Source organism: Cuculus canorus, chromosome 33, assembly GCF_017976375.1.
Source record: "Cuculus canorus isolate bCucCan1 chromosome 33, bCucCan1.pri, whole genome shotgun sequence".
Taxonomy (NCBI): domain Eukaryota; kingdom Metazoa; phylum Chordata; class Aves; order Cuculiformes; family Cuculidae; genus Cuculus; species Cuculus canorus.
The window spans coordinates 602,102-630,061 of NC_071433.1; the positions used below are offsets into that span (position 1 = coordinate 602,102).

Consider the following 27,960-nt stretch of genomic DNA (forward strand, 5'->3'; position numbering starts at 1 on the left):
CCCCTTTAAGCCGCCGTTGCCCTTTTAAGCCGCCGTTGCCTTTTTAAGCCGCCGTTGCCTCTTTAAGCCTCCCCCCCACGTGGCCCCTCGCGCCGGGCCTCGCGTCTCGGCCAATCAGAACGGAGGGGGCGTGGCCAGACAGGCTGGGGGGGCGTGGCCCGGGCGGACGGGGGCCGGGAGGGGTCAGTGCGCGCTCGGCTGCGGGAACGCGGAGAGGTGAGCCGGGGTGGGGGTGGGGGGCGGTATTGGGGCCCCCTGGGATCCCCCCCCCAAACATGGGACCCCTCCATTGGGATCCGAATCGAGAGCCAAAGGCCTTCGGGAGGGGCTTCTGGAGGGGAGGGGGAGTGGGCTGGAGGGGGGGGTCTTAGGAGGGGGTTATGGGGGGGGGGGGGTGTCCTATAGGGGGGTCTTGGGGGGGGGGTCTTGGGGTCCTGGAAGGGTTCTTGGGGGGTCGGGGGGGGTTATGGGTCGGGGGGGCCCTTATAGGGGGTCCGTGTGTGGGGGTCCTGTGGGGTGGGAGGGGTCCTGGGGGGGGTTATGGGGGTGCAGGGGGCGCCCATGGGGTGTGGGGGGGCTCCTTTAGGGGGTCCTGGGGGGGGTTATGAGGTGCGAGGGGGTCCTGGGGGTGAGGGGGGTGCTCCTATTGGGAGGGGGGGGGTCTCATGGAGGGGGGCGGGGCTCCCATGAGGGGTCCTGGGGGGGGGGGATTATGGGGAAGGGGCTCCTAAGGGGGGTTATGGGTCAGGGGGTTCCTATGGGGGAGGTTATGGGGGTCCAGGGGGTACCCATTGGGGGGGGGGCTGCTATGGAGGGTCCTGGGGGGGGGGGTTAATGGGGTGGGAGAAATCTTAGAAGGGTTCTTGGGGGGGTCCGGGGGGGGTTATGGGGTGGAGGGGATCCTATGGGGCACTTGGGGGGAGTCCCATATGTGGGGAATGGCTCTTATGGGGGAGGTTTTGGGGGTCCAGGGGGTACCCATGGGGTGGGGGGGCTCCTATGGAGGGTCCTTGGGGGGGGTTATGGGATGGGAGGGGTCTTAGAAGGGTTCTTGGGGGGGTCATGGGGGGGTTATGGGGTGAAGGGGATCCTATGGGGCACTTGGGGGGAGCCCCATGTGTGGAGAATGGCTCCTATGGGGGAGGCTTTGGGGGTCCAGGGGGTACCCATGGGGTGGGGGGGTTCCTATGTTGGGTTTGGGGGGGTCCTATGGGTGAAGGAAGGCTCTTGTGGGGGAGTCTTGGGGTCCTGGGGGGGGGTTATGGGGTGGGAGAGGTCCTAAAAGGGTTCTTGGGGGGGTCCGGGGGGAGTTATGGGGTGAAGGGGATCCTATGGGGCACTTGGGGGGAGTCCCATGTGTGGAGGATGGCTCCTATGGGGGAGGTTTTGGGGGTCCAGGGGGTACCCATGGGGTGGGGGGAGACTCCTATGGAGGGTTCTGGGGTGGGAGAGGTCCTAAAAGGGTTCTTGGGGGGCTCCGGGGGGGGTTATGGGGTGAAGGGGATCCTATGGGGGGGCTGTTGGGGATTTATGGGGGTCCATGGGGCACCCATAGGTGAGGGGGGGGGGGTTCTGGGGGTCCCCCAGGGGGGTCTTGAGTGCATGGGGGGTGTTGAGGGGGGGTCCCTATGGGGGGGGGGGCTCCTATGCCCCCCAACCCAGTGTCCCCTCATGACCCTCCCATTTTGGGGTGCTTTCCCCCCCGCCCCAGGTCCCCCTTGTTCTTGGGGTGACCTCCCTCGTTTTTGGGGTGCCCCCCCCCTTTCCAGGCGCGATGCCGCTGGCGCGCAGCGTCTCGGTGAGCTCCCTGCCGGGGCTGGAAGAATGGGGGGGCCCCGGGGCCCCCGATAACGTCGTCCTCTTCGAGGTGGCCTGGGAGGTGGCCAACAAAGGTGAATGGAACCCCCCCGGGACCCCTCCTGCACCCCAATACCCACCCACCCCCCCAAAATGCCCCCAACCCCCCTATTCCTGGTGTGGGGACCCCCCAAGACCCCCTCTGACCCCTCCCCTCAGACCCCCCCCCAAACACTTGGGGAACCCCCAAGACCCTCTCTGACCCCTCTCCTCAGACCCCCCCAAACATTTGGGGATCCCCCCAAGACCCCCCACCCCCATGGGACCCCCTTAAGACCCCCCCAACCACTTGGGGATCCCCCCAAGACCCTCCCCACCCCCATGGGACCCCCTTAAGACCCCCCCCCAACCACTTGGGGATCCCCCCAAGACCCTCCCCACCCCCATGGGACCCCCTTAAGACCCCCCCCCAAACACTTGGGGACCCCCCCCACCCATGGGACCCTCCCCAAGACACCCCCTCCCCCCGCCATGGGGGGGACCCCCCCTCCTAAGCCCCCCCCAAACCCCTGGTCCCCCCCAATCCCCCTCCTTCCCTTTTGGGGGGGGCTCTGGGAGGACTGAGCCATCCCATCATGCTTTGCGGTGAGGGGGGCGGAGCCTGCAGCATCCCCCCCCCCCCCCAGGTGGGGTCAGGCCCGGGGTATTATGGGATTGGGGGGGGGGGGGGCTTGCCCCAGGGCATTATGGGATGCATGGGGTCATGGGAAGGGCATCCCCAGAGCGTTATTGGATGGAGGGGGGAGGCTTGGTGTGGTGCATGCTGGGAAGGGGTTATTATGGGATGCTGCTGGGGCCTAGGGCTCTGTGTCCCAGTGCAGATGACCCAGCCTTGGGGTGTCCCAGCGGGAGCCATCCCATAATGAGCTGGGCTCCGGTATTCTGGGATGCACTGGGGTGATGGGCATCCCATAATGAGCTGGGTACCGCCATCCCATAATGCACTGGGGCGATGGGCATCCCAGTATGAGCTGGGTACCGCCATCCCATAATGCACTGGGGCGATGGGCATCCCAGTATGAGCTGGGTACCGGCATCCCATAATGCACTGGGGCACTGGGCATCCCATAATGAGCTGGGTACCGCCATCCCATAATGCACTGGGGCACTGGGCATCCCAGTATGAGCTGGGTACCACCATCCCATAATGCACTGGGGCACTGGGCATCCCAGTATGAGCTGGGTACCGCCATCCCATAATGCACTGGGGCACTGGGCATCCCAGTATGAGCTGGGTACCGCCATCCCATAATGCACTGGGGCACTGGGCATCCCAGTATGAGCTGGGTACCGCCATCCCATAATGCACTGGGGCACTGGGCATCCCAGTATGAGCTGGGTACCGCCATCCCATAATGCACTGGGGCGATGGGCATCCCATAATGCCCCTGGGTTGCCATGGCACTGGAGCTCACGCCATCCCATAATGCTCTAGGGCCTTGTGCACCCCGGCACATGCTGGACCCCCAGTATCCCATGATGCACTGGGGGCACTGAGTCTCCCTGTGTCTCAGCACGTGTTGGACACCCCCCCCTCCTCCAGTATCCCATGATGCACTGGGGCACCAGCGAGGCACCAGGCATCATGGCAGACTGGTACCCAGTGCCCCGGTGCATTATGGGATACTGGAGTCCAGCTCATACTGGGCTGCCCAGTACAGACTGGGATGTGGATGCTCAGTGCATACTGGGATGCCCCAGCTCATTATGGGATGGCGGTGCCCACCTCATACTGGGATGCCCAGTACAGACTGGGATGTGGGTACCCAGTACATACTGGGATGCTCCATACCTGAGCTCATTATGGGATGGCAGTACCCACTTCATACTGGGATGCCCAGCACAGACTGGGATGTGGATGCTCAGGGCATACTGGGATGCTCGATGCCGGAGCTCATTATGGGATGGCGGTACCCCACCTCATACTGGGATGCCCCACCTCATACTGGGCTGCCCAGTACAGACTGGGATGTGGGTGCCCAGTACATACTGGGATGCCGCAGCTCATTATGGGATGGCGGCATCCAGCTCATACTGGGATGCCCAATACATACTGGGATGCTCAATGTCTGAGTTCATTATGGGATGGCGGCGTCCACCTCATACTGGGATGCCCCAGCTCATACTGGGCTGCCCAGTACAAACTGGGATGCTTGATGCCCCAGCTCATTATGGGATGGCAGTACCCCAGCTCATACTGGGATGCCTACCTCATACTGGGATGCCCAATACATACTGGGATGCCCCAGCTCATTATGGGATGGCGGTACCCACCTCATACTGGGCTGCCCAGCACATACTGGTATGTGGGTACCCAGTACATACTGGGATGCTCGATGCCCCAGCTCATTATGGGATGGCAGTACCCACTTCATACTGGGCTGCCCAGTACAGACTGGGATGTGGATGCTCAGGGCATACTGGGATGCTTGATGCCCCAGCTAATTATGGGATGGCGATAGCCCAACTCATACTGGGATGCCCAGCACATACTGGGATGTGGGTACCCAGTACATACTGGGATGCTCGATGCCGCAGCTCATTATGGGATGGCAGCGCCCACCTCATACTGGGATGGGGGTACCCGGTACGCACTGGGATGCTCGATGCTGCAGCTCATTATGGGATGGCGATAGCCCAGCTCATACTGGGCTGCCCAGTACAGACTGGGATGTGGGTACCCGGTACGCACTGGGATGCTCGATGCCGCAGCTCATTATGGGATGGCGGCACCCCAGCTCCTCCTGGGCGGTGGTCTGGGGGTGTATTATGGGCTGCGGGTGCTGAGGGCGCCCCGGCAGTGGGCGGCATCTACACGGTGCTGCAGACGAAGGCGCGCGTGACGGCCGACGAGTGGGGCGAGAGCTACGTCCTGGTGGGCCCCTACGTGGAGAGCAGCGTCCGCACCCAAGTGGAGCTCCTGGAGCCGCCGCAGCCCGCCCTGCGCCGCACCCTCGCCGCCATGAACGCCCAGGGCTGCAAGGTGGGCAGGTGGGGGGCAGACGGGGGGGTTAGGGGGCACCCAGGGGGCAATAAACGCCATGGGGGGTAAGATGAGGGGAGATGGGGGGCAGCCGGGGGGGTTGGGGGGTACCCAGGGGGTTTGGGGGGTACCCAGGGGGCAATAAACGCCATGGGGTGCAAGATGGGGGGCACCCAGGGGGGGTTGGGGGGCACCCAGGGGGCAATAAACGCCGTGGGGTGTAAGGTAAGGGGAGATGGGGGGCAGACAGGGGCTTTGGGGGGCACCCGGGGGGCAATAAACGCCATGGGGGTCAAGATGGGGGGCAGCCGGGGGGGTTGGGGGGCAGCCATGGGGTTTGGGGGGTACCCAGGGGGCAATAAATGCCATGGGGTGCAAAATGGGGGGAGATGGGGGGCAGCCAGGGGGCAATAAATGCCTTGGGGTGCAAGGGAAGGGGAGATGGGGGGCAGATGGGGGGGTTGGGGGGCACCCAGGGGCTTTGGGGGGACCCATGGGGCAATAAACGCCATGGGGGGCAAGGAAAGGGGAGATGGGGGGCAGACGGGGGGGTCGGGGGGCACCCAGGGGGTTTGGGGGGCACCCAGGGGGCAATAAACGCCGTGGGGTGTAAGGTAAGGGGAGATGGGGGGCAGACGGGGGGGTTGGGGGGCACCCAGGGGCTTTGGGGGGGACCCATGGGGCAATAAATGCTATGGGGGGCAAGATGGGGGGCACCCGGGGGGGTTGGGGGGCACCCAGGGGCTTTGGAGGGTACACATGGGGCAATAAATGCTATGGGGTGCGAGATGGGGGGAGATGGGGGGCAGCCGGGGGGGTTGGGGGGCACCCAAGGGATTTGGGGGGTACCTATGGGGCAATAAATGCCATGGGGTGCAAGATGGGGGGCAGCCAGGGGGGTTGGGGGGTACCTATGGGGCAATAAATGCTATGGGGTGTGAGATGGGGGGAGATGGGGGGCACCCGGGGGGGTTGGGGGGCACCCAGGGGGTTTGGGGGGTACCTATGGGGCAATAAACGCCATGGGGTGCGAGATGGGGGGAGATGGGGGGGTTGGGGGGCAGCCATGGGGCAATAAATGCCTTGGGGTGCAAGGAAAGGGAAGATGGGGGGCAGCCATGGGGTTTGGGGGGCAGCCATGGGGTTTGGGGGGCACCCATGGGGCAATAAATGCCATGGGGGGCAAGGAAAGGGGAGATGGGGGGCAGCCATGGGGTTTGGGGGGTACCCGTGGGGTTTGGGGGGTACCTATGGGGCAATAATTGCCATGGGGGGCAAGGAAAGGGGAGATGGGGGGCAGACGGGGGGCTGGGAGCCCCCATGGGTGTATGTGTGGGGCAGCTATGGGGCAGCTATGGGGCTGGGAGCCCCCGTGGGTGTATGTGTGGGGCAGCTATGGGGCAGCTATGGGGCTGGGAGCCCCCGTGGGTGTATGTGTGGGGCAGCTATGGGGCAGCCATGGGGCTGGGAGCCCCCATGGGTGTATGTGTGGGGCAGCTATGGGGCAGCCATGGGTCTGTGAGCCCCCACGGGTGTACGTGTGGGGCAGCTATGGGGCAGCTATGGGTCTGGGAGCCCCCACGGGTGTATGTGTGGGGCAGCTATGGGGCAGCTATGGGTCTGTGAGCCCCCATGGGTGTATGTGTGGGGCAGCTATGGGGCAGCCATGGGGCTGGGAGCCCCCATGGGTGTATGTGTGGGGCAGCTATGGGGCAGCTATGGGGCTGGGAGCCCCCATGGGTGTACGTGTGGGGCAGCTATGGGGCAGCTATGGGGCTGGGAGCCCCAGGGGTGCCGGGGGGCCCCGAGGATTCCAGGGGGGACACCCGGAGCCATTTTTAGCTCCTTTGCCTTCGGCTCACGTTTCGTTCCCCCCTCAGCGGCAAAGGTCACCCCCTCCCCTCCCCCACCCCCCAAAAATGGGGCTCAGGAGCCTTTGGGGGGACTTTGAACCCATTTTGGGGGGCGCTTCACCCATTCTGGGGGGCGTTTACCCCATTTTTGGGGCTTTAACCCATTTTCTTTTGGATTTTTAACCCATTTTGAGACTCATTTACCCATTTTAGGGGCATTTACCCCATTTTAGAGGGGGTTTGGGGGCTCGGGGTGACAGAGGGGACCCCAGAGGGGACATTTGGGGGTGCTGAGGGTTTTGGGGTGCGCTGTTTTTGGGGTGCAGGGGCTCTTTGAAGGTTCTAAATGATGGGGGGAGCTCCGAGAGGGGGTTTAGGGGCTCTGAGGTTTGGGGTTTGGGGTGACAGAGGGGTCCCCAAAGGAGACATTTGTGGGTGCTGAGGGTTTTGGGGTGCCCCTACTTTTGGGGTGCCCCTACTTTTGGGGTGCCCCTACTTTTGGGGTGCAGGGGCACTTTGAAGGTTCTAAATGATGGGGGGAGCTTCGAGAGGGGCTTTAGGGTCTCTGAGCATTGGGGTTTTGGGGTTTGGGTTGACAGAGGGGTCCCCAAAGGGCACCTTTGTGGGTGCTGAGGGTTTTGGGGTGCGCTGTTTTTGGGGTGCAGGGGCTCTTTGAAGGTTCTAAATGATGGGGGGAGCTCCGAGAGGGGCTTTAGGGTCTCTGAGGATTGGGGGTTTGGGGGTTTGGGGTGACAGAGGGGTCCCCAAAGGAGACATTTGGGGGTGCTGAGGGTTTTGTGGTGCCCCTACTTTTGGGGCGCCCCTACTTTTGGGGTGCAGGGGCTCTTTGAAGGTTCTAAATGATGGGGGGAGCTCCGAGAGGGGCTTTAGGGGCTCTGAGGTTTGGGGTTTTGGGGCTCGGGGTGACAGAGGGGACCCCAAAGGGGACATTTGGGGGTGCTGAGGGTTTTGGGGTGCCCTTGCCTTTGGGGGCGCCCCTACTTTTGGGGTGCAGGGGCCCTTTGAAGGTTCTAAATGATGGGGGGAGCTCCGAGAGGGACTTTAGGGGCTCTGAGGATTGGGGTTTTGGGGCTCGGGGTGACAGAGGGAACCCTAAAGGGCACCTTTGTGGGTGCTGAGGGTTTTGGGGTGCCCCTACTTTTGGGGCGCCCCTACTTTTGGGGTGCAGGGGCTCTTTGAAGGTTCTAAATGATGGGGGGAGCTCCGAGAGGGGCTTTAGGGGCTCTGAGGATTGGGGTTTTGGGGCTCGGGGTGACAGAGGGGACCCCAAAGGGCACATTTGTGGGTGCTGAGGGTTTTGGGGTGCCCCTACTTTTGGGGCGCCCCTACTTTTGGGGTGCAGGGGCTCTTTGAAGGTTCTAAATGATGGGGGGAGCTCCGAGAGGGGCTTTAGGGGCTCTGAGCATTGGGGTTTTGGGGTTTGGGGTGACAGAGGGGTCCCCAAAGGGCACCTTTGTGGGTGCTGAGGGTTTTGGGGTGCGCTGTTTTTGGGGTGCAGGGGCTCTTTGAAGGTTCTAAATGATGGGGGGAGCTCCGAGAGGGGCTTTAGGGTCTCTGAGGATTGGGGGTTTGGGGGTTTGGGGTGACAGAGGGGTCCCCAAAGGAGACATTTGGGGGTGCTGAGGGTTTTGTGGTGCCCCTACTTTTGGGGCGCCCCTACTTTTGGGGTGCAGGGGCTCTTTGAAGGTTCTAAATGATGGGGGGAGCTTCGAGAGGGGCTTTAGGGGCTCTGAGCATTGGGGTTTTGGGGGTTTGGGGTGACAGAGGGGACCCCAAAGGGCACATTTATGGGTACTGAGGGTTTTGGGGTGCGCTGTTTTTGGGGTGCAGGGGCTCTTTGAAGGTTCTAAATGATGGGGGGAGCTCCAAGAGGGGCTTTAGGGGCTCTGAGCATTGGGGTTTTGGGGCTCGGGGTGACAGAGGGGTCCCAAAGGGCACATTTTGGGGTGCTGAGGGTTTTGGGGTGCGCTGTTTTTGGGGTGCAGGTGCACTTTGGGCGCTGGCTGATCGAGGGGAGCCCCGCGGTGGTGCTGCTCGACGTGGGGGCCACGGCCTGGAGCCTCGAGCGCTGGAAGGGGGAGCTGTGGGAGAGCTGCGCCATCGGCGTCCCCTGGTACGACCGCGAGGCCAACGACGCCGTCCTCTTCGGCTTCCTCGTCGCCTGGTTCCTCGGCGAGGTGAGCTTTGGGGTTCCGAGGGCGGTTTCGGGGTCCCTGGAGGAGTTTTGGGGTCCCTGAGGTGCTTTTGGGGGAGTTTTGGGGTCCATGGAGTGCTTTTGGGGGAGTTTTGGGGTCCTTTAGGGTCCCCTTTTGTGTCCTCTTTGGCCTCTTTGTCACCTGGTTCCTCGTTGAGGTGAGGTCTTGGGGTTCCAAGGGCAGTTTTGGGGTCCCTGGGGGCAGTTTTGGGGTCCCTGGAGGAGTTTTGGGGTCCCTGAGGTGCTTTAGAAGGAATTTTGGGGTCCCTGAGGGCACTTTAGGGTCCCCTTCTGCGTCCTTTTTGGCCTCTTTGTCACCTGGTTCCTCGTTGAGATGAGGTTTGGGGGTTCCAAGGGCAGTTTTGGGGTCCCTGGAGGAGTTTTGGGGTCCCTGAGGTGCTTTTCGGGGAGTTTTGGGGTCCTTTAGGGTCCCCTTCTGTGTCCTCTTTGGCTTCTTTGTCACATGGTTCCTCGTTGAGGTGAGGTTTGGGGGTTCCAAGGGCAGTTTTGGGGTCCCTGAGGTGCTTTTGGGGGAGTTTAGGGGTCCCTGGGGGCATTTTTGGGGTCCCTGAGGTGCTTTAGGGTCTCCTTCTGCGTCCTTTTTGGCCTCTTTGTCACCTAGTTCCTCGTTGAGGTGAGATTTGGGGGTTCCAAGGGCAGTTTCGGGGTCCCTGGAGGAGTTTTGGGGACCCTGAGGTGCTTTAGGAGGAGTTTTGGGGTCCCTGAGGGCGCTTTAGGGTCCCCTTCTGTGTCCTTTTTGGCCTCTTTGTCACCTGGTTCCTCATTGAGGTGAGATTTTGGGGTTCCAAGGGCAGTTTTGGGGTCCCTGGGGTGCTTTTAGGGGAGTTTTGGGGTCCCTGGGGGCAGTTTTTGGTCCCTGGAGTGCTTTAGGGGGAGTTTTGGGGTCCCCGAGGGCGCTTTAGGGTCCCCGTCTGTGTCGTTTTTGGCCTCTTTGTCAGCTGGTTCCTCGTTGAGATGAAGTTTGGGGGTTCCGAGGGCAGTTTCGGGGTCCATGGTGGTGATACTGGGGGTGACGGTGCTCCTGGGGTGGTGACACCATTGGTGGTGGTACTTAAGGTGGTGACACTGAAGGTGATACCATTGATGATGGCACCTAAGGTGGTGACACTGGTGGTGATGGTGTTTCTGGGATGGTGACACCATGGATGGTGTCCCTGGGGTGGTGGCACCATGGATGGTGTCCGTGGGGGGGTGGTGGCACCATGGATGGTGTCCCTGGGGGTGGTGTCCCTGGGGTTGGTGTCCCTGGGTTGGTGTCCGTGGGGTTGGTGACACCATGGATGGCGTCTGTGGGGTTGGTGGCACCATGGATGGTGTCCCTGGGGTTGGTGACACCATGGATGGTGTCCCTGGGGTTGGTGGCACCACGGATGGTGTCCCTGGGGGTGGTGTCCGTGGGGTTGGTGTCCCTGGGGTTGGTGTCCCTGGGGTTGGTGTCCCTGGGGTTGGTGGCACCATGGATGGTGTCCGTGGGGGGGTGGTGGCACCATGGATGGTGTCCCTGGCGTTGGTGTCCGTGGGGTTGGTGTCCCTGGGTTGGTGTCCGTGGGGGTGGTGCCACCATGGATGGTGGCCATGGGGTTGGTGGCCATGGGGTTGGTGGCACCGTGGATGGTGTCCCTGGGGTGGTGGCACCATGGATGGTGTCCCTGGGGTTGGTGACACCATGGATGGTGTCCCTGGGGTGGTGGCACCATGGATGGTGTCCCTGGGGTTGGTGACACCATGGATGGTGTCCCTGGGGTGGTGGCACCATGGATGGTGTCCCTGGGGTTGGTGACACCATGGATGGTGTCCCTGGGGTGGTGGCACCATGGATGGTGTCCATGGGGTTGGTGACACCATGAATGGTGTCCCTGGGGTTGGTGGCACCATGGATGGTGTCCATGGGGTTGGTGTCCCTGGGTTGGTGTCCATGGGGTTGGTGCCACCATGGATGGTGTCCCTGGTGTGGTGACACCATGGATGGTGTCCCTGGGTTGGTGTCCCCTGGGGTTGGTGGCACCACGGGTGGTGTCCCCGGGGGTGTTGGGTGTCGTCCCCCCCGCTGACGGCGTGGGTGGCGCAGTTTGCGGCGCAGAGCGAGGAGCGGCCGTTCATCGTGGGGCACTTCCACGAGTGGTTGGCGGGGTTGGGGCTGGTGCTGAGCCGCGCGCGCCGCCTGCCCGTGGCCACCATCTTCACCACCCACGCCACCCTCCTCGGGCGCTACCTCTGCGCCGGCAGCGTCGACTTCTACAACAACCTCCACAGCGTGAGCCCAAACGGGGGGCGCGGAATGGGGGGGACGGAATGGGGGGCACGGAATGGGGGGGGACGGAATGGGGGGGACAGGGGGGGACCGAATGGGGGGGGGACGGGGGGAGATGGGGGAGATGGGGGGAGAGGGGGAGAGGGGGAAGATGGCAGAGAGGGGGGAAATGGGGGACATAGGTGGGGGAGATGGAGATGAGGGGGATGTGGGGGAGAGGAGGGAAAATGGGGGGAGAGGGGATGTGGGGGGACATGAGGGAGATGGGGAGAGGGGGAAAATGGGGGAGAGGGGGGAAATGGAGATGCAGGAGATGTGGGGGAGAGTGGGAAGAGGGGGATGTGGGGGAGAGGGGGAAAATGGGGGGAGGGAGGACATGGGGGGAGAGGGGGAGATGGAGATGGGGAGAGATGGGGGATGTGGGGGAGATGGGGAGAGGGGGACATGGGGGGAGATGGAGATGGGGAGAGGGAGGCATAGGGGAAGATGGCGGAGAGGGGGGAAATGGGGGGGCACGGAATGGGGGGGACGGAAAGGGGGGGGCGGAATGGGGGGGATGGAACGGGGGGGGACGGAACGGGGGGAGAGGGGGAGGATGGCAGAGAGGGGGGAAGATGGCGGAGAGGGGGGAAATGGGGGACATAGATGGAGGAGATGGAGATGAGGGAGATGTGGGGGATGTGGGGGAGAGGGGGGAAAATGGGGGGAGAGGGGGAGATGGGGGAGAGGGGGAAGAGGGGGACGTGAAGGGAGATGGGGATGTGGGGGGAGAGGGGGGAGATGGGGAGAGGGGGGAAAATGGGGGGAAATGGGGGAGATGGGGAAAATGGGGGAGAGGGGGGAGATGGAGGTGAGGGAGATATGGCGGATGTGGGGGAGAGGGGGAGAGGGGAGATGGGGGACGTGTGGGGAGATGGGGAGATGGAGATGCAGGAGATGTGGGGGGACATGGGGGGATGTGGGGAAGAGTGGGGAGAGGGGGATGTGGGGGAGAGAGGGAAAAATGGGGGGAGAGGGGGAGAGGGGGGAAATGGGGGAGAGGGGGAAGAGGGGGACGTGAGCGGAGATGGGGATGTGGGGGGAGAGGGGGGAGATGGGGAGAGGGGGAAAATGGGGGGAGATGGGAGAGATGGGGAAAATGGGGGAGAGGGGGAGATGGAGATGGGGATGGAGATGGGGATCTCCATCTGGAGATCTCTCCAGAGATGGGGAGAGGGGGATGTGGGGGGAGAGGGGGAGATGGGGGAGAGGGGAACATGGGGGGAGAGGGAGGCGTAGGGGAAGATGGCGGAGAGGGGGGAAATGGGGGGGCACGGAATGGGGGGGACGGAATGGGGGGACGGAATGGGGGAGAGAGGGGGAGAGGGGGGAGAGGGGGAGATGGAAATGGGGGAAGATGGCGGAGAGGGGGAAGATGGCGGAGAGGGGGGAAATGGGGGACATAGATGGGGGAGATGGAGATGAGGGAGATGTGGGGGATGTGGGGGAGAGGGGGGAAAATGGGGGGAGAGGGGATGTGGGGGGACATGAGGGAGATGGGGAGATGGAGATGGGGAGAGGGAGGCGTGGGGGAAGATGGCGGAGAGGGGGGAAATGGGGGACACGGGAGGATGGGGGAGATGTGGGGGGAGATGGAGATGGGGAGAAGGGGACATGGGGGGAGATGGGGGAAGATGGGGGATGTGGGGGAGAGTGGGGAGATGGGAGAGGAGGGAAAATGGGGGAGAGGGGGAGATGGTGGAGAGGGGGCAGAGGGGGACATGAGGGGAGAAGGGGGAGATGGGGAAAATGGGGGGACATAGGGGAGATGGGGGAGACGGAGATGAGGGAGATGTGGGGGGAGAGAGGGGAGATGATGGGGGAGAGGGGGACGTCGGATGTGGGGGAGACGTGGGGACATGGGGGGTGATAGAACATGGGGGGAGATGGGGGGACAGGAGGATGTTGGGGGGCACATGGGGGGAGATGGGGACGTGAGGGCGGGGGGGGCCGGGTCAGGGGTTTGGGGGTTCAGGGGGTCCCAGGATCAGGATTTGGGGGTTCAGGGGTGCCAGGGTCGGGGTTTTTGGGGTTCAGGGGTCCCGAGGTCGGGGTTTTTGGGGTTCGGGGGGTCCCAGGGGTGGGGTGAAAGTTGGGGTGCCCTCAGTTCGACGTGGACAAGGAGGCGGGGGAGGGAAATGTCAGGGATTTGGGGGTTTGGGGGTCCCCGGGTCGGGGTTTTTGGGGTTCAGGGGTGCCGGGGTCGGGGTTTTTGGGGTTCGGGGGTCCCCAGGGGTGGGGTGAAAGTTGGGGTGCCCTCAGTTCGACGTGGACAAGGAGGTGGGGGAGGGAAATGCCAGGGGTTTGGGGGTTCAGGGGTCCCAGGATCAGGATTTGGGGGTTCAGGGGTCCCAGGATCGGGGTTTCTGGGGTTCGGGGGTCCCGAGGTCGGGGTTTTTGGGGTTCGGGGGGTCCCCAGGGGTGGGGTGAAAGTTGGGGTGCCCTCAGTTCGACGTGGACAAGGAGGCGGGGGAGCGGCAGATCTACCACCGGTACTGCCTGGAGCGCGCGGCCGCGCACTGCGCCCACGTCCTCACCACCGTCTCCCACGTCACCGCCGCCGAGGCCGAGCACCTCCTCAAACGCAAACCCGGTACGGGGGGGACCCCAAAATCCGGGGGGGGGGAGGGGGGGATACCCCGAGATCCAGAGGAGGAGCCCGAGATCCAAAGTGGGATCGCAGAACTCAGGTGGGACGCTGAGATCCAAGGAGGGACCCCGAGATCCAGGGGGGACCCCGAGATCCAAGAGGGACCCCGAGATCCAAGAAGGACCCCGAGATCCAGGGGGGACCCTGAGATCCAAAGTGGGACCCCGAGATCCAGAGGGGACCCTGAGATCCAAAGTGGGATTCCAGAACCCAGGGGGACCCCAAGATCCAAAGTGGGATCCCAGAACTCAGGTGGGACCCCAAGATCCAAGGAGGGACCCCGAGATCCTGGGAGGACCCCAAGATCCAAAGTAGGACCCCAATATCCAGGGAAGGACCCCAAGATCCAAAGTGGGACCCCAAGATGCAGGGAAGGACCCCAAGATTGAAAGACGGACTCTGAGATCCAGGGAGGGACCCCGAGATCCAGGAGGGACCCCGAGATCCAAAGTGGGATCCCAGAACCCAGGGGGGACCCCAAGATCCAAGGAGGGACCCCGAGATCCTGGGAGGACCCCGAGATCCAAGGAGGGACCCTGAGATCCAGGGGGGGACCCCAAGATCCAGGGGGGACCCCAAGATCCAAGGAGGGACCCTGAGATCCAGGGAGGGACCCCAAGATCCAAAATGGGATCCCAGAACCCAGGGGGGACCCCAAGATCAAAGGAGGGACCCTGAGATCCAGAGGGGGACCCCGAGATCCAAAGTGGGATTCCAGAACACAGGTGGGACCCCCAGATCCAGGGGGGACCCCAAGATCCAAGGAGGGACTCTGAGATCCAGGGGGGTACCCCAATATCCAGGGAGGGATCCCAGAACCCAGAGGGGACCCCAATATCCAGGGAGGGACCCCGAGATCCCAATTGGGATCCCAGAACCCAGGGGGGAACCCCAAGATCCAAGGAGGGACCCCAACCCCTCAAGGGGGACCCCGATATCCGTGGGGGGACCCTGCTACCCATGGGCGGATGCTAACAAACACCCCTAGAGAAACCCCGGCATTTTGGGGTGGGGTGGGGACACCCCGAGAACCCTCAGAGGGACCGAAGGGGACCCGAACATTTTGGGGGTGACCCCCCTCTGTCCCCCCAAGACCTGGTGACGCCCAACGGCCTCAACGTCCGCAAGTTCTCGGCGATGCACGAGTTCCAGAACCTTCACGCCCAGAGCAAAGCCCGCGTCCAGGAGTTCGTCCGAGGACACTTCTATGGGTCTGTGGCCCTCGGGGGGACCCCAAAATCCAGGGGGGGACCCCAAAAATTGAGGGGGGAGGGAGGGGGACTCAGGTCTCCAGGAGAGAAAGGAATCTGGGGGGGCTGCAGAGGAGTTAGGAGGGATTTAGGGGTGCATTGAGGTGGCTGGAGGGGGGTTGAGGGGGTTTTGGGGGGACCCCGGAGTCTGGGGGACACCCCAAAATGTGGGGGGACCCCAAAATCCTCCCAGCCAGGAGTTGGGGGGGACGCAGGCGCCTGAAAGGGAAGGGTATTTGGGGGGAATAGGGAGGAATGAGGAGGGGTTTAGGGGGAAATTGGGGTGTCTGAAGGGGTTTGGGGGGACCCCGGAGTCTGGGGGACACCCCAAAATGTGGGGGGACCCAGACATCGGGGTGATGTGGGTGTTTGAGGGGGGTGGAGAGGAGTTAGGAGGGGTTTTGGGGGGGCTCTGGGAGGGTTGGGGGGCTCTTGGGGGGGTTGGGGTTCCCCAGAGGGAGATTTTGGGGAGTCTGGGGTGGATTTGGGGGGGGATCAGAGAGGGTTTTGGGGGTTCTGGAGAGATTGGGAGGGGTTTGGGGGTCTGGGGGTGGGTTTGGGGGTCTCTATGGAGTTTTTGGGGGGCTCCTGGGGGGGGTTGGGGTTCCCCAGAGGGAGATTTTGGGGGGACCTGGGGGGGTTTGAGGTTCCCCAGAGGGAGATTTTGGGGGGATCTGGGGTGGATTTAGGGGGGGATCAAAGAGGGTTTGGGGGTTCTGGAGAGGTTGGGAGGGGTTTGGGGGTCTGGGGGTGAGTTTGGGGGTCTCTATGGAGTTTTTGGGGGGCTCTTGGGGGGGTTGGGGTTCCCCAGAGGGAGATTTTGGGGGGATCTGGGGTGGATTTGGGGGGGATCAGAGAGGGTTTGGGGGTCCTGGAGAGATTGGGAGGGGTTTGGGGGTCTGGGGGTGAGTTTGGGGGGCTCTATGGAGTTTTCGGGGGGCTCTTGGGAGGTTTTGGGGTTCCCCAGAGGGAGATTTTGGGGGGCTCATGGGTGGGTTTGGGCGGAACCGGAGGTATCCAAGAAGAACTGAAAGGGTTGGGAGGGGATCTGGGGGGGTTTGGGGGGTTTGGGGGGGGTTTGGGGGGCCCTGGGGGGGGTGGGGTGGTTTTTGGGGTGACTCTGAAGGCTTTGGGGTCCCCGCAGGCATTTGGACTTTGATTTGGACAAAACGCTCTTCTTCTTCATCGCGGGGCGCTATGAGTTCTCCAACAAAGGCGCCGATATCTTCCTGGAGGCGTTGGCGCGGCTCAACTATCTGCTGAGGGTGGGACAGGGGGACAGGGGGGGACAGGGGGACAGGGGGGGACAGGGGGGGACATGGGGACAGGGGGGACATGGGGGGGACAGGGGGACATGGGGGGAGATGGGGGACAGGGGGGGACAGGGGGGGACAGGGGGGGACAGGGGGACACGGGGACAGGGGGACAGGGGGGGATATGGGGGGACAGGGGGGGACAGGGAGACATGGGGGGATGGGGGGGGACAGGGGGACAGGGGGGGACAGGGGGACAGGGGGGACAGGGGGGGACATGGGGACACGGGGGACGCGGGGGGAGTGGGGGGACATGGGGACATGGGGGGATATGGGGGGAGTGGGGGGACAGGGGGGGACAGGGGGACATGGGGGGAGATGGGGGGACAGGGGGGGACAGGGGGGAGTGGGGGACATGGGGACATGGGGGATATGGGGATATGGGGACATGGGGGGTCATGGGGGGGACAGGGGGACGGGGGGGAGTGGGGGGACATGGGGGGACATGGGGGGGACAGGGGGGGATTGGGGGGACATGGGGGGACATGGGGGGGACAGGGGGACAGGGGGGGACATGGGGGGACATGGGGGGACATGGGGACATGGGGGGACACGGGGACACGGGGGGAGATGGGGACATGGGGACATGGGGGGACACGTGGGGAGTGGGGAGACATGGGGGGACAGGGGGACAGGGGGGGACAGGGGGGACACGGGGGGGACATGGGGGCACGGGGGATATGGGGGGGATACGGGGGACATGGGGGGATACGGGGGGACATGGGGGGACACGGGGGGACATGGGGGGACACGGGGACATGGGGGGACAGGGGGGGACATGGGGGAGTGGGGGGACATGGGGGGACAGGGGGGGACATGGGGGAGTGGGGGGACATGGGGGGACATGGGGGGATATGGGGACAGGGGGGGATGTGGGGGACGTGGGGGGACATGGGGACATGGGGGGACAGGGGGGGACACGGGGGGATATGGGGGGACGGGGGGACAGGGGGGGACAGGGGGGGACAGGGGGACATGGGGGGAGTGGGGGGACGGGGGGGATATGGGGGGACAGGGGGGGACATGGGGGGGACACGGGGAGCCGTGGGGGACCCCAAAACCCACTCTGAGGACCCCAAAACCCCAAAGGTCCCCCTCCAAACCCCCAAAAGGTTCCCCCCAAAATCCCCCTGAACCCATCCAAAGCCTTAAGGGAACCCCCTCCAAACCCTCAGGACCCCCCCCAAAACCTCCTGGGGGGACCCCAATCTCCAGACTGACCCCCCCCCTCCCCCCCGTGGGGCAATTTTTGGGGGTCCCCGTGGGGTCCCCGCAGGTGAACGGCAGCGAGGTGACGGTGGTGGCGTTCTTCATCATGCCGGCGCGCACCAACAACTTCAACGTGGAGTCGCTGAAGGGCCAGGCCGTGCGCAAGCAGCTCTGGTGGGGGGGGGGACCCCAAAACTGGGGGGGACCCCAAAAAAAACCCATATCCTGGAAACCCCCCCAAAAAAAACCACCCCGGGAGACCCCAAAAAACCACCCCGGGAGACCCAAAAAAACCGTCCTGGAGAGCCCAGAACCACTTGGGGGTCTCCAGAGTTCACCCTGAGGACCCCCAAAATCCCAAAATCACCCTGAGGACCCCCAAATTATCCTGATCACCCCAAAATCATCCTGAGGGACCCCAAAATCATCCCGAGGGACCCCAAAAACCACCCCAGGAGACCCCAAAAAACGTCCTGGAGAGCCCAGAACCACTTGGGGGTCTCCAGAGTTCACCCTGAGGACCCCAAAATCACCCTGAGGACCCCCAAAACCACCCTGAGGACCCCCAAATCACCCTGAGGACCCCCAAATCATCCCGAGGGACCCCAAAACCATGTTGAGGACCCTAAAATCATCCCAAGGGACCCCAAAAACCACCCCGGGAGACCCAAAAAACCATCCTGGAGAGCCCAGAACCACTTGGGGGTCTCCAGAGTTCACTCTGAGGACCCCCAAAATCACCCTGAGGACCCCCAGATCATCCTGAGCACCCCAAAATAATCCTGAGGGACCCCAGAACCACCCTGAGGACCCCAAAATCATCCCAAGGGACCCCAAAAACCACCCCAGGAGACCCAAAAAAACGTCCTGGAGAGCCCAGAACCACTTGGGGGTCTCCAGAATTCACCCTGAGGACCCCCAAAACCAACTTGAGGAACCCCAAATCATCCTGAGCACCCCAAAATAATGCCGAGGGACCCCAAAACCATGTTGAGGACCCTAAAATCATCCCGAGGGACCCCAAAAACCACCCCGGGAGACCCAAAAAAACGTCCTGTAGAGCCCAGAAGCACTTGGGGGTCTCCAGAGTTCACCCTGAGGACCCCCAAACCACCTTGAGGACCCCAAAACCACCCTGAGGACCCCCAAAACCAACTTGAGGACCCCCAAATCATCCTGAGCACCCCAAAATAATCCCGAGGGACCCCAAAAACCACTCCGGGAGACCCAAAAAACGTCCTGGAGAGCCCAGAACCACTTGGGGGTCTCCAGAGTTCACCCTGAGGACCCCAAAACCACCTTGAGGACCCCAAAATCACCCTGAGGACCCCCAAAACCAACTTGAGGAACCCCAAATCATCCTGATCACCCCAAAATAATGCCGAGGGACCCCAAAAACCACCCCAGGAGACCCCAAAAAACGTCCTGGAGAGCCCAGAACCACTTGGGGGTCTCCAGAGTTCACCTTGAGGACCCCCAAACCACCTTGAGGACCCCAAAACCACCCTGAGGACCCCCAAAACCAACTTGAGGAGCCCCAAATCATCCTGGTCACCCCAAAATCATCCCAAGGGACCCCAAAAAAACACCCCGGGAGACCCAAAAAACCGTCCTGGAGACTCCAGAACCACTTGGGGGTCTCCAGAGCTCACCCTGAGGACCCCCAAAACCACCCTGAGGACCCCAAAACCAACCTGAGGACCCCCAAATCATCCTGAGCACCCCAAAATAATCCCGAGGGACCCCAAAACCATGTTGAGGACCCTAAAATCATCCCGAGGGACCCCAAAAACCACCCCAGGAGACCCCAAAAAACGTCCTGGAGAGCCCAGAAGCACTTGGGGGTCTCCAGAATTCACCTTGAGGACCGCAAAACCACCCTGAGGACCCCAAAATCATCCTAAGCACCCCAAAATAATCCTGAGGGACCCCAGAACCACCCTGGGGACCCCAAAATCATCCCAAGGGACCCCAAAAAACCACTCCAGGAGACCCCAAAAAACCGTCCTGGAGAGCCCAGAACCACTTGGGGGTCTCCAGAGTTCACCCTGAGGACCCCCAAAAACACCCTGAGGACCCCCAAATCACCCTGAGGACCCCCAAAACCAACTTGAGGACCCCAAAATCATCCCAAGGGACCCCAAAAAACCACTCCGGGAGACCCCAAAAAACGTCCTGGAGAGCCCAGAACCACTTGGGGGTCTCCAGAGTTCACCTTGAGGACCCCCAAAACCACCCTGAGGACCCCAAAATCACCCTGAGGACCCCCAAAACCAACTTGAGGAACCCCAAATCATCCTGATCACCCCAAAATAATGCCAAGGGACCCCAAAAACCACCCCGGGAGACCCAAAAAACGTCCTGGAGAGCCCAGAACCACTTGGGGGTCTCCAAAGTTCACCCTGAGGACCCCAAAACCAACTTGAGGACCCCAAAATCACCCTGAGGACCCCCAAATCATCCTGAGCACCCCAAAATAATCCCGAGGGACCCCAAAACCACCCTGAGGACCCCAAAATCATCCCAAGAGACCCCCAAAACCACCCTGAGCACCCCAAAATAATCCTGAGGGACCCCAAAACCACCCCAGGGATCCCCAAAACCACTCCAGGGGACCCAGAATGACGCCGGGGGACCCCAAAATCATTCGGAGGACCCCAAAAACCACCCCAGGGATCCCCAAAACCACCCCAGGGGACCCCCAAACCCATCCTGAGGACCCTAAAACCACCCTGAGGGGCCCCAGGACCATGCTGAGGACCCCAAAACCACCCCGAGGGACCCCCAAAACCACACTGGGGAGCCCAAAACCCACATTGGGGGACCCAAAACCACCCCAGGGAACCCCAACCACACCGGGGACCCCAAAAAAACACCTTGAGGACCCTAAAACCACCCTGAGGGACCCCAGAACCACTCTGAGGACCCCCAAACCCACCCACCAGGGACCCCCAAAACCTCACTGGGGAGCCCAAAACCCACATTGGGGGACCCCAAACCACACCGGGGACCCCAAAACCCACCTTGAGGACCCCAAAACCCCAAAGATCCCCCTCCAAACCCCAAAGGTTCCCCCCAAAACCCCCATGAAGCCATCCAAAGCCCTAAGGGAACCCCCTCCAAACCCCATAAAACCCCCCCCAAACCTCCTGGGGGGACCCCAATACCCAGCCTGACCCCCCCCATTTCTTTCCCCCCCCCCAAAAGGGACACAGCCAACGCAGTCAAGGAGAAGTTTGGGAAGAAGCTCTATGAGTCCCTGCTGGTGTAAGGACCCCCCCAGCCCCCCCAAACCCATGACCCCCCTATTTTGGGGGGGGTTGGCTTTAAAAAACCCCCCCGTACCCCAATTTTTTTTAGGGGGAACCTCCCAGACATGAACAAAATGTTGGACAGGGAGGATTTTACCATGATGAAAAGGGCCATTTTCGCCACCCAGGTATGGGGGGGGGGCAAAAATGGGGGGGCTGGGGGGGTGGAAAAGGGATTTGGGGGGGCACGGAAGGGGAAAAGGGGGGGTACAGGCAAGGCCGGATGCCTGGGACCCCGTTTTTGGGGGGAAAATGAGGGTTTGGGGCTCATGTGGACCCCTGGAACCCCTCTTTTTGAGGGAGGTGGATGTCTTGGCCCCCATTTTGGGGGGGTCCTGCGCCCCCCCATGCCTGGATCCCCATTTTGGGGGGGTCCTGTGCCCCCCCATGCCTGGATCCCCATTTTTGGGGGGGTCCTGCCTTCTATTTGGGGGGGGCACATATTTGGGTCCCATTTTGGGGTGAAAATGGGGGTTTGGGGCTCACGTGGACCCCTGGAACCCCTCTTTTTGAGGGAGGTGGATGTCTTGACCCCCATTTTTGGGGGGTCCTGCGCCCCCCCCATGCCTGGATCCCCATTTTTGGGGGGGGTCCTGTGTTCTATTTGGGGGGGGGCACATATTTGGGTCCCATTTTGGGGTGAAAATGGGGGTTCGGGGCTCATGTGGACCCCCGGAACCCCTCTTTTTGAGGGAGGTGGATGCCTTGACCCCCATTTTTGGGGGGTCGTGCCCCCCCCTTGCCTTCGATTTTGGGGGGGTACATATTTGGGTCCCATTTTGGGGTGAAAATGAGGGTTTGTGGCTCACGTGGACCCCCGGAACGCCTTTTTTTGATGGAGATGGATGCCTTGGCCCCCATTTTTTGGGGGTCCTGGTCTCCCCTGACCCCCCCAATTTTGGGGTGCCCCCCCAGCGGCAGTCGTTCCCCCCCGTGTGCACCCACAACATGTTGGACGACGCCACGGACCCGATCCTCACCACCATCCGCCGCATCGGGCTCTTCAACAGCAGTAACGACCGCGTCAAGGTTTGGGGGGGACGCACACTTGGGGGGCACTTGGGGGGCAAGGGGGTGGGGGGGGGTTGGGGGGGGTCAGGAGGCACTGAGAAGGGGGTTTGGAGGGGGTCTGGAGGTATGGGGGGGTGCACTTTGGGGGTGGAGGGGGCAATGGGGGAGCAGGGAGTGGGGTTTTGGGGGGGTCTGGGGTCCCATGGAGGGATTTGGGGGTCCCATTTGGGGTCTGGGAGTCACGGGGGGGGGATTCTGGGGGTCCTGTTTAGGGTCTGGGGGTCTTTGGGGGTATCTGGGGGTCCTGTTTAGGGTCTGGGGGTGTCCTGGGGGAGGATGTGGGGGTCCCATTTGAGGTCTGGGGGTCTTTGGGGGGATCTGGGGGTCCCATTTGGGGTCTGGGGGTCTTTGGGGGGTTCTGGGGGTCCTGTTTAGGGTCTGGGGGTGTCCTGGGGGGGGGATCTGGGGGTCTTTGGGGGGTTCTGGGGGTCCTGTTTAGGATCTGGGGGTGCTGGGGGGGGTCTGAGTGTCCCATTTGGGGTCTGGGGGTCATGGGGGGGTTCTGGGGGTCCTGTTTAGGTTCTGGGGGTGTCCTGGGGGGGATCTGGGGGTTCTGTTTGGGGTTTGGGGGTCCTGGGGGGGGGGGTCTGAGTGTCCCATTTGGGGTCTGGGGGGATCTGGGGGTCCTGTTTAGGGTTTGGGGGTCCCGGGGGGAGGTCTGGGGGGGTTCTGGAGGTCCCAGAGGGGCTCTGGGGGTGTCTGGGGGGGTTCCGAATGTTCCATTTGGGGTCTGGGGGGGGTTCTGGGGGGCCTGTTTAGGGTCTGGGTGTGTCTGGGGGGGGATCTGGGGGTCCCATTTGGGGTCTGGGGGTCTTTGGGGGTATCTGAGTGTCCCATTTGGGGTCTGGGGGTGCTGGGGGGGTTCTGGGGGTCCTATTTGGGGTCTGGGGGTGTCTGGGGGGGATCTTGGGGTCCAGAAGTCATGAGGGGGAGTTCTGGGGGTCCTGTTTGGGGTCTGGGGGTGTCCTGGGGGAGTCTGGGGGGGGGATCTGGGGGTCCCAGAGGGGGTCTGGGGGTGTCTGGGGGTTCAGAGTGTTCCATTTGGGGTCTGGGGGGGGATCTGGGGGTCCAGAAATCATAAGGGGGAGTTCTGGGGGTCCTGTTTGGGGGGTCTGGGGGGGGTCTGGGGGTCCCCTTTGGGGTCTGGGGGTCTTTGGGGGTATCTGAGTGTCCCATTTGGGGTCTGGGGGTCCTGGGGGGGTGTCTGGGGGGGATCTGGGGGTCCCATTTGGGGTCTGGGGGAGTCTGGGGGGGGGTTCTGGAGGTCCCAGAGGGGCTCTGGGGGTGTCTGGGGGGTTCCGAATGTTCCATTTGGGCTCTGGGGGGGGTTCTGGGGGTCCAGTTTAAGGTCTGGGGGTGTCTGGGGGTGGATCTGGGGAGATGTGGGGGTCCAGAAGTCATAAGGGGGGGTTCTGGGGGTCCTGTTTGGGGTTTGGGGGTGCGGGAGTGGGTCTGGGGGGGATTTGGGGGTCCCATTTGGTGTCTGGGGGTCACAGGGAGGGGTTCTGGAGGTCCCAGAGTGGCTCTGAGTCTCCTGAGGGGTTTCCGAATGTCCCATTTGGGGTCTCGGGGGGGATCTGGGGGTCCAGTTTAAGGTCTGGGGGTGTCTGGGTGGAGATGCGGGGTGATCTGGGGGTCCAGAAGTCATGAGGGGGAGTTCTGGGGGTCCTGTTTGGGGTTTGGGGGTGCGGGGGGTGTTTTGGGGGGTGCCGGGGGGGTCCGTTTCTGACCGTCCCCCCCCCTCAGATCATCTTCCACCCCGAGTTCCTGTCGTCCACGAGCCCTCTCCTTCCGGTGGATTACGAGGAGTTCGTCCGCGGGTGTCACCTCGGGGTGTTCCCCTCCTACTATGAGCCCTGGGGGTACACCCCGGGTACGGCCGCACCCCAAAACCCCAGGCACCCCCCCCAAAGCAAAACACAACCCTGGGTGCACCCCAAAACCCCAGGCACCCCCCCCAAAGAAAAACCAACCCTGCGTGCACCCCCAAACCCCAGGCACCCCCCCCCAAAGCAAAACACAACCCTGGGTGCACCCCAAAACCCCAGGCACCCCCCCCCAAAGCAAAACACAACCCTGGGTGCACCCCAAAACCGCAGGCACCCCCCCCCAAAAAAAAAACCAACCCTGGGTGCACCCCAAAACCCATCGTCCCCCCAAAAAACCCCCATCTTCCCCCCAAAAAACTATGGGTCCCCCCCCAAAAACCGCTGGGTCCCCCCCAAAAATCCTGGGTACCCCCAAAAAACCATCATCCCCCCCAAAAAAAACCCCGTGTGCCCCCCAAAAAACCATCATCCCCCCCAAAAAAAACCCTTTGTCACCCCAAAAAACTCTGGGTCCCCCCCCAAACCGCTGGATCCCCCCCAAAAGCCCGGGGTACCCCCAAAAAAAACCCATCATCCCCCCCAAAAAACTGGGTCCCCCCCCGAACAAGCCCTGGGTACCCCAAAAAACCCCGTGTCCCCCCCAAAAACCCCATCATCCCCCCCAAAAAACTCTGGGTCCCCCCCCAAACCCGCTGGGTCCCCCCCAAAAACCCCTGTGTCCCCCCCCCAAACCCCCGGGTCCCCCCCCAACCCCCTGGGTCCCCCCCAAACCCTGGGTCTCCCCCAAACCCTGGGTCCCCCCAAAAACCCATCATCCCCCAAACCCCTGGGTCCCCCTCAAACCCTGTGTCCCCCCAAACCCTGGGTCCCCCCCAAAACCCCTGTGTGTCCCCCCAAAAACCCCTGTGTCCCCCCAAAACAAACCATATGTCCCCCCCCAAACCCCCTGTGTCCCCCCAAAAACCCCCTGTGCCCCCCCAAACCCCTGTGTCTCCCCCAAAACCCCCGTGTGTCCCCCCAAAAAACCCCCTGTGCCCCCCCAAACCCCTGTGTGTCCCCCCCCAAAACCTCTGTGTCCCCCTCAAAACCCCCTGTGCCCCCCCAAAAAACCCCCTGTGCCCCCCCAAACCCCTGTGTCTCCCCCAAAACCCCCTGTGTCCCCCCAAAAACTCCCTGTGCCCCCCCAAACCCCCCCCGTTTGTGCCCCCAGCGGAGTGCACGGTGATGGGGATCCCCAGTGTCTCCACCAACCTTTCGGGGTTCGGCTGTTTCATGGAGGAGCACATCGCCGACCCCTCCGCCTACGGTCAGTCCCGCCGTACCCCAAAACCCCCCGTCCTTAATCCTGGGGTACCCCAAAACCCTTGTCTTGGATTCAAGGGTCCCCCAAACCCCTGTCCTGGATCCAGGGGTCCCCCAAACCCAACTGTCCTGGATCCAGGGGTCCCCAAAACCCCTGTCCTGCATCCAGGGGTCCCCAAACCCTCCTGTCCTGCATCCAGGGGTCCCCAAAACCCCCTGTCCTGGATCCAGGGGTCCCCCAAAACCCTGTCCTGGATTCAGGGGTCCCCCAAACCCAACTGTCCTGGATCCAGGGATCCCCAAAACTCCTGTCCTGCATCCAGGGGTCCCCAAAACCCCCTGTCCTGGATCTTGGGGTCCTCTAAACGCTCCTGTCCTGCATCCAGGGGTCCCCAAACCCCCCGTCCTGGATCCTGGGGTCCCCAAAACCCTCCTGTCTTGGATCCAGGGATCCCCAAAACCCCTGTCCTGGATCCAGGGGTCCCCCAAACCCTTGTCCTGGATCCAGGAGTCCCCCAAAACCCCCTGTCCTGGATTCAGGGGTCCCCAAACCCTCCTGTCCTGCATCCAGGGGTCCCCAAAACCCCCTGTCCTGCATCAAGGGGTCCCCAAAACCCCCTGTCCTGGATCCAGGGGTCCCCCAAAACCCCCTGTCCTGGATCCAGGGGTCCCCAAACCCTCCTGTCCTGCATCCAGGGGTCCCCAAAACCCTTTTCTTGGATCCTGGGGTCCCCCAAACCCTCCTGTCCTGCATCCAGGGGTCCCCCAAAATCCTTGTCCTGGATCCAGGGGTCCCCCAAACCCCCCATACTGGATCCAGGGGTCCCCAAACCCTCCTGTCTTGGATCCTGGGGTCCCCCAAACCCCCCGTCCTGGATCCTGGGGTCCCCCAACCCCCTCATCTTGGATCCAGGGGTCCCCGAACCCCCCGTGTCCCCGGACTCTGGGCTCGGAGCTGACGCCTCTGCCGTCTCCGTAGGGATTTACATCGTGGACCGTCGGTTCCGGGCGCCGGAGGAGTCGTGCGCTCAACTCACCGCCTTCCTCTACGGCTTCTGCCAGCAGAGCCGGCGCCAGCGCATCGTCCAACGCAACCGCACCGAGCGCCTCTCCGACCTCCTCGACTGGAAGTACCTGGGCAGGGTGAGGGCATCTCGGGGGGCTTGAGGGGGGCCTGCAGGAGGTCCTGGAGGTCCGGGAGGGGTTTGAGAAGGTCCCGGAGGAGGTTCTGGAGGTCTGGGAGGAGTTTGAGGTGGTTCTGGAGGAGGTTCTGGAGGTCCGGGAGGGGTTTGAGAAGGTCCTGGAGGAGGTTCTGGAGGTCTGGGAGGGGTTTGTGGAGGTTCTGGAGGAGGTTCTGGAGGTCCCGGAGGGGTTTGAGGTTTCGGGGGGTCCAACCCGTGTCCCCCCCAGTACTACACCTTCGCGCGGCGCATGGCTCTGGCCAAGGCCTTTCCCGAGAGCTTCACCTACGAACCCCCTGAAGCGGCTGCTGTGAGTGACCCCCAAACCCTGGTGCACCCCAAAACCCTGTGCCCCCCCAACCCCCTGTGCCCCCTCAACCCCCTGTACCCCCAAACCCTTTGCCCCCCCCAAACCTCTGGGTCCCCTCTGTGGAATTAAGAGGAAGATGCAAGGGGGGTCCCCAGGATTTCTGGCCCCCCCAAACCCCTGTGCCCCCCCAACCCCCTTTGCCCCCCCAACCCCCTGTACCCCCAAACCCTGTGTCCCCCCAAACCCCTGTGTCCCCCCAAACCCTTTGCCCCCCCAAACCCCTGGGTCCCCAAACCCCTGTTCCCCCCCCCAACCCTCTGGGTCCCCTCTGCGGAATTAAGAGGAAGATGCAAAGGGGGGGTCCCCCGGATTTCTGGGCCCCCCCAAACCCCTGTGTCCCCCCCAAACCCCTGTGTCCCCCCAAACCCCTTTGCCCCCCCTAAACCCCTGTACCCCCAAACCCCTGTACCCCCAAACCCCTGTGCCCCCCCCCAACCCTTTCGGTCCCCTCTGCGGAATTAAGAGGAAGATGCAAAGGGGGGGTCCCCCGGATTTCTGGGCCCCCCCCAAACCCCTGTGCCCTCCAAACCCCTTTGCCCCCCCAACCCCCTGTACCCCCAAACCCCTGTGTCCCCCCAAACCCCCTGTGCCCCCCCAAACCCCTGTGCCCCCCCCCCAAACCCCTCTGGGTCCCCTCTGCGGAATTAAGAGGCAGATGCAAAGGGGGGGTCCCCCGGATTTCTGGGCCCCCCTAAACCCCGTGTGCCCCCCCAGGGTTTCCGGTACCCCCGCCCCGCCTCGGTGCCCCCCTCGCCCGCGCTCTCGCGCCTCTCGAGCCCCCGGCACAGCGACGAAGAGGATGAGCGCTACGATGAGGAAGAAGAGGCCGCCAAGGACAGAGCCAACATCCGCCGCCCCCCGAGTCCCCCCGGGCTCCCCAAGAACTGAGACCCACGGAATATGTGGGGCAGACCCACGGCGAGGTGGGGGGGAACCCCCACAGCAGGGAAAAAAGAAACCACAACACCCCCCTGGGGAGGGGATGTGGGGCGCCCCCCCCCCCCACTTTTCTCCAGCCCCACAGCGCTTTTGCTCAGGCTCAGCCCCACAGAATTCAGGGGGGTGGGGGGGCTATGGGGCAGCCCCACATCTGCCTTCCTCCCCCATCTCAGCCCCATTTCAGAGTGCCTGGGGTCAGCCCCACAGCGATGGGGGGGGGGCTATGGGGCAGCCCCACATTTTCTCCTCATCACAAAGCCGGGGGGAAGGGGGGGGGCTATGGGGCAGCCCCACATCTTCCTCCCCCCCCAACCTC

General features: G+C 63.0%; 1 protein-coding gene across 2 annotated transcripts; it reads left to right on the forward strand.

Annotated features, from left to right (window-relative positions):
* The first annotated feature begins 132 nt into the window (after positions 1–132).
* On the forward strand, positions 133–27,898 carry GYS1 (glycogen synthase 1). 2 transcript variants are annotated; one of them, XM_054052410.1, is made up of 17 exons: positions 133–216; positions 1,770–1,892; positions 4,659–4,840; positions 8,700–8,891; positions 10,998–11,183; positions 13,668–13,812; positions 14,963–15,080; positions 16,264–16,384; positions 17,709–17,815; positions 20,849–20,908; positions 21,002–21,080; positions 21,868–21,981; positions 23,770–23,896; positions 25,063–25,158; positions 26,134–26,297; positions 26,565–26,645; positions 27,420–27,895. In XM_054052410.1, the coding sequence occupies exons 2-17, from the start codon at positions 1,775–1,777 to the stop codon at positions 27,591–27,593; spliced, it is 2,064 nt and encodes a 687-aa protein (XP_053908385.1). In that variant the 5' UTR covers positions 133–216; positions 1,770–1,774; the 3' UTR covers positions 27,594–27,895. The 2 variants fall into 2 exon arrangements, with proteins under 2 accessions (XP_053908385.1, XP_053908386.1); XM_054052411.1 differs by having other exon boundaries at positions 157–216; positions 1,712–1,892; positions 27,420–27,898.
* The last annotated feature ends 62 nt before the right edge of the window (positions 27,899–27,960 follow it).

What these genes read in the sequence shown, in the direction of transcription:
- GYS1 (XM_054052410.1), top strand. Translation starts at nt 1,775, where the DNA reads ATGCCGCTGGCGCGCAGCGTCTCGGTGAGCTCCCTGCCGGGGCTGGAA. An exon ending in TGAACGCCCAGGGCTGCAAG is followed by an intron (nt 4,841 to 8,699) that starts GTGGGCAGGTGG and finishes TTTGGGGTGCAG; the next exon opens with GTGCACTTTGGGCGCTGGCT. An exon ending in GTCCGAGGACACTTCTATGG is followed by an intron (nt 15,081 to 16,263) that starts GTCTGTGGCCCT and finishes GGGTCCCCGCAG; the next exon opens with GCATTTGGACTTTGATTTGG.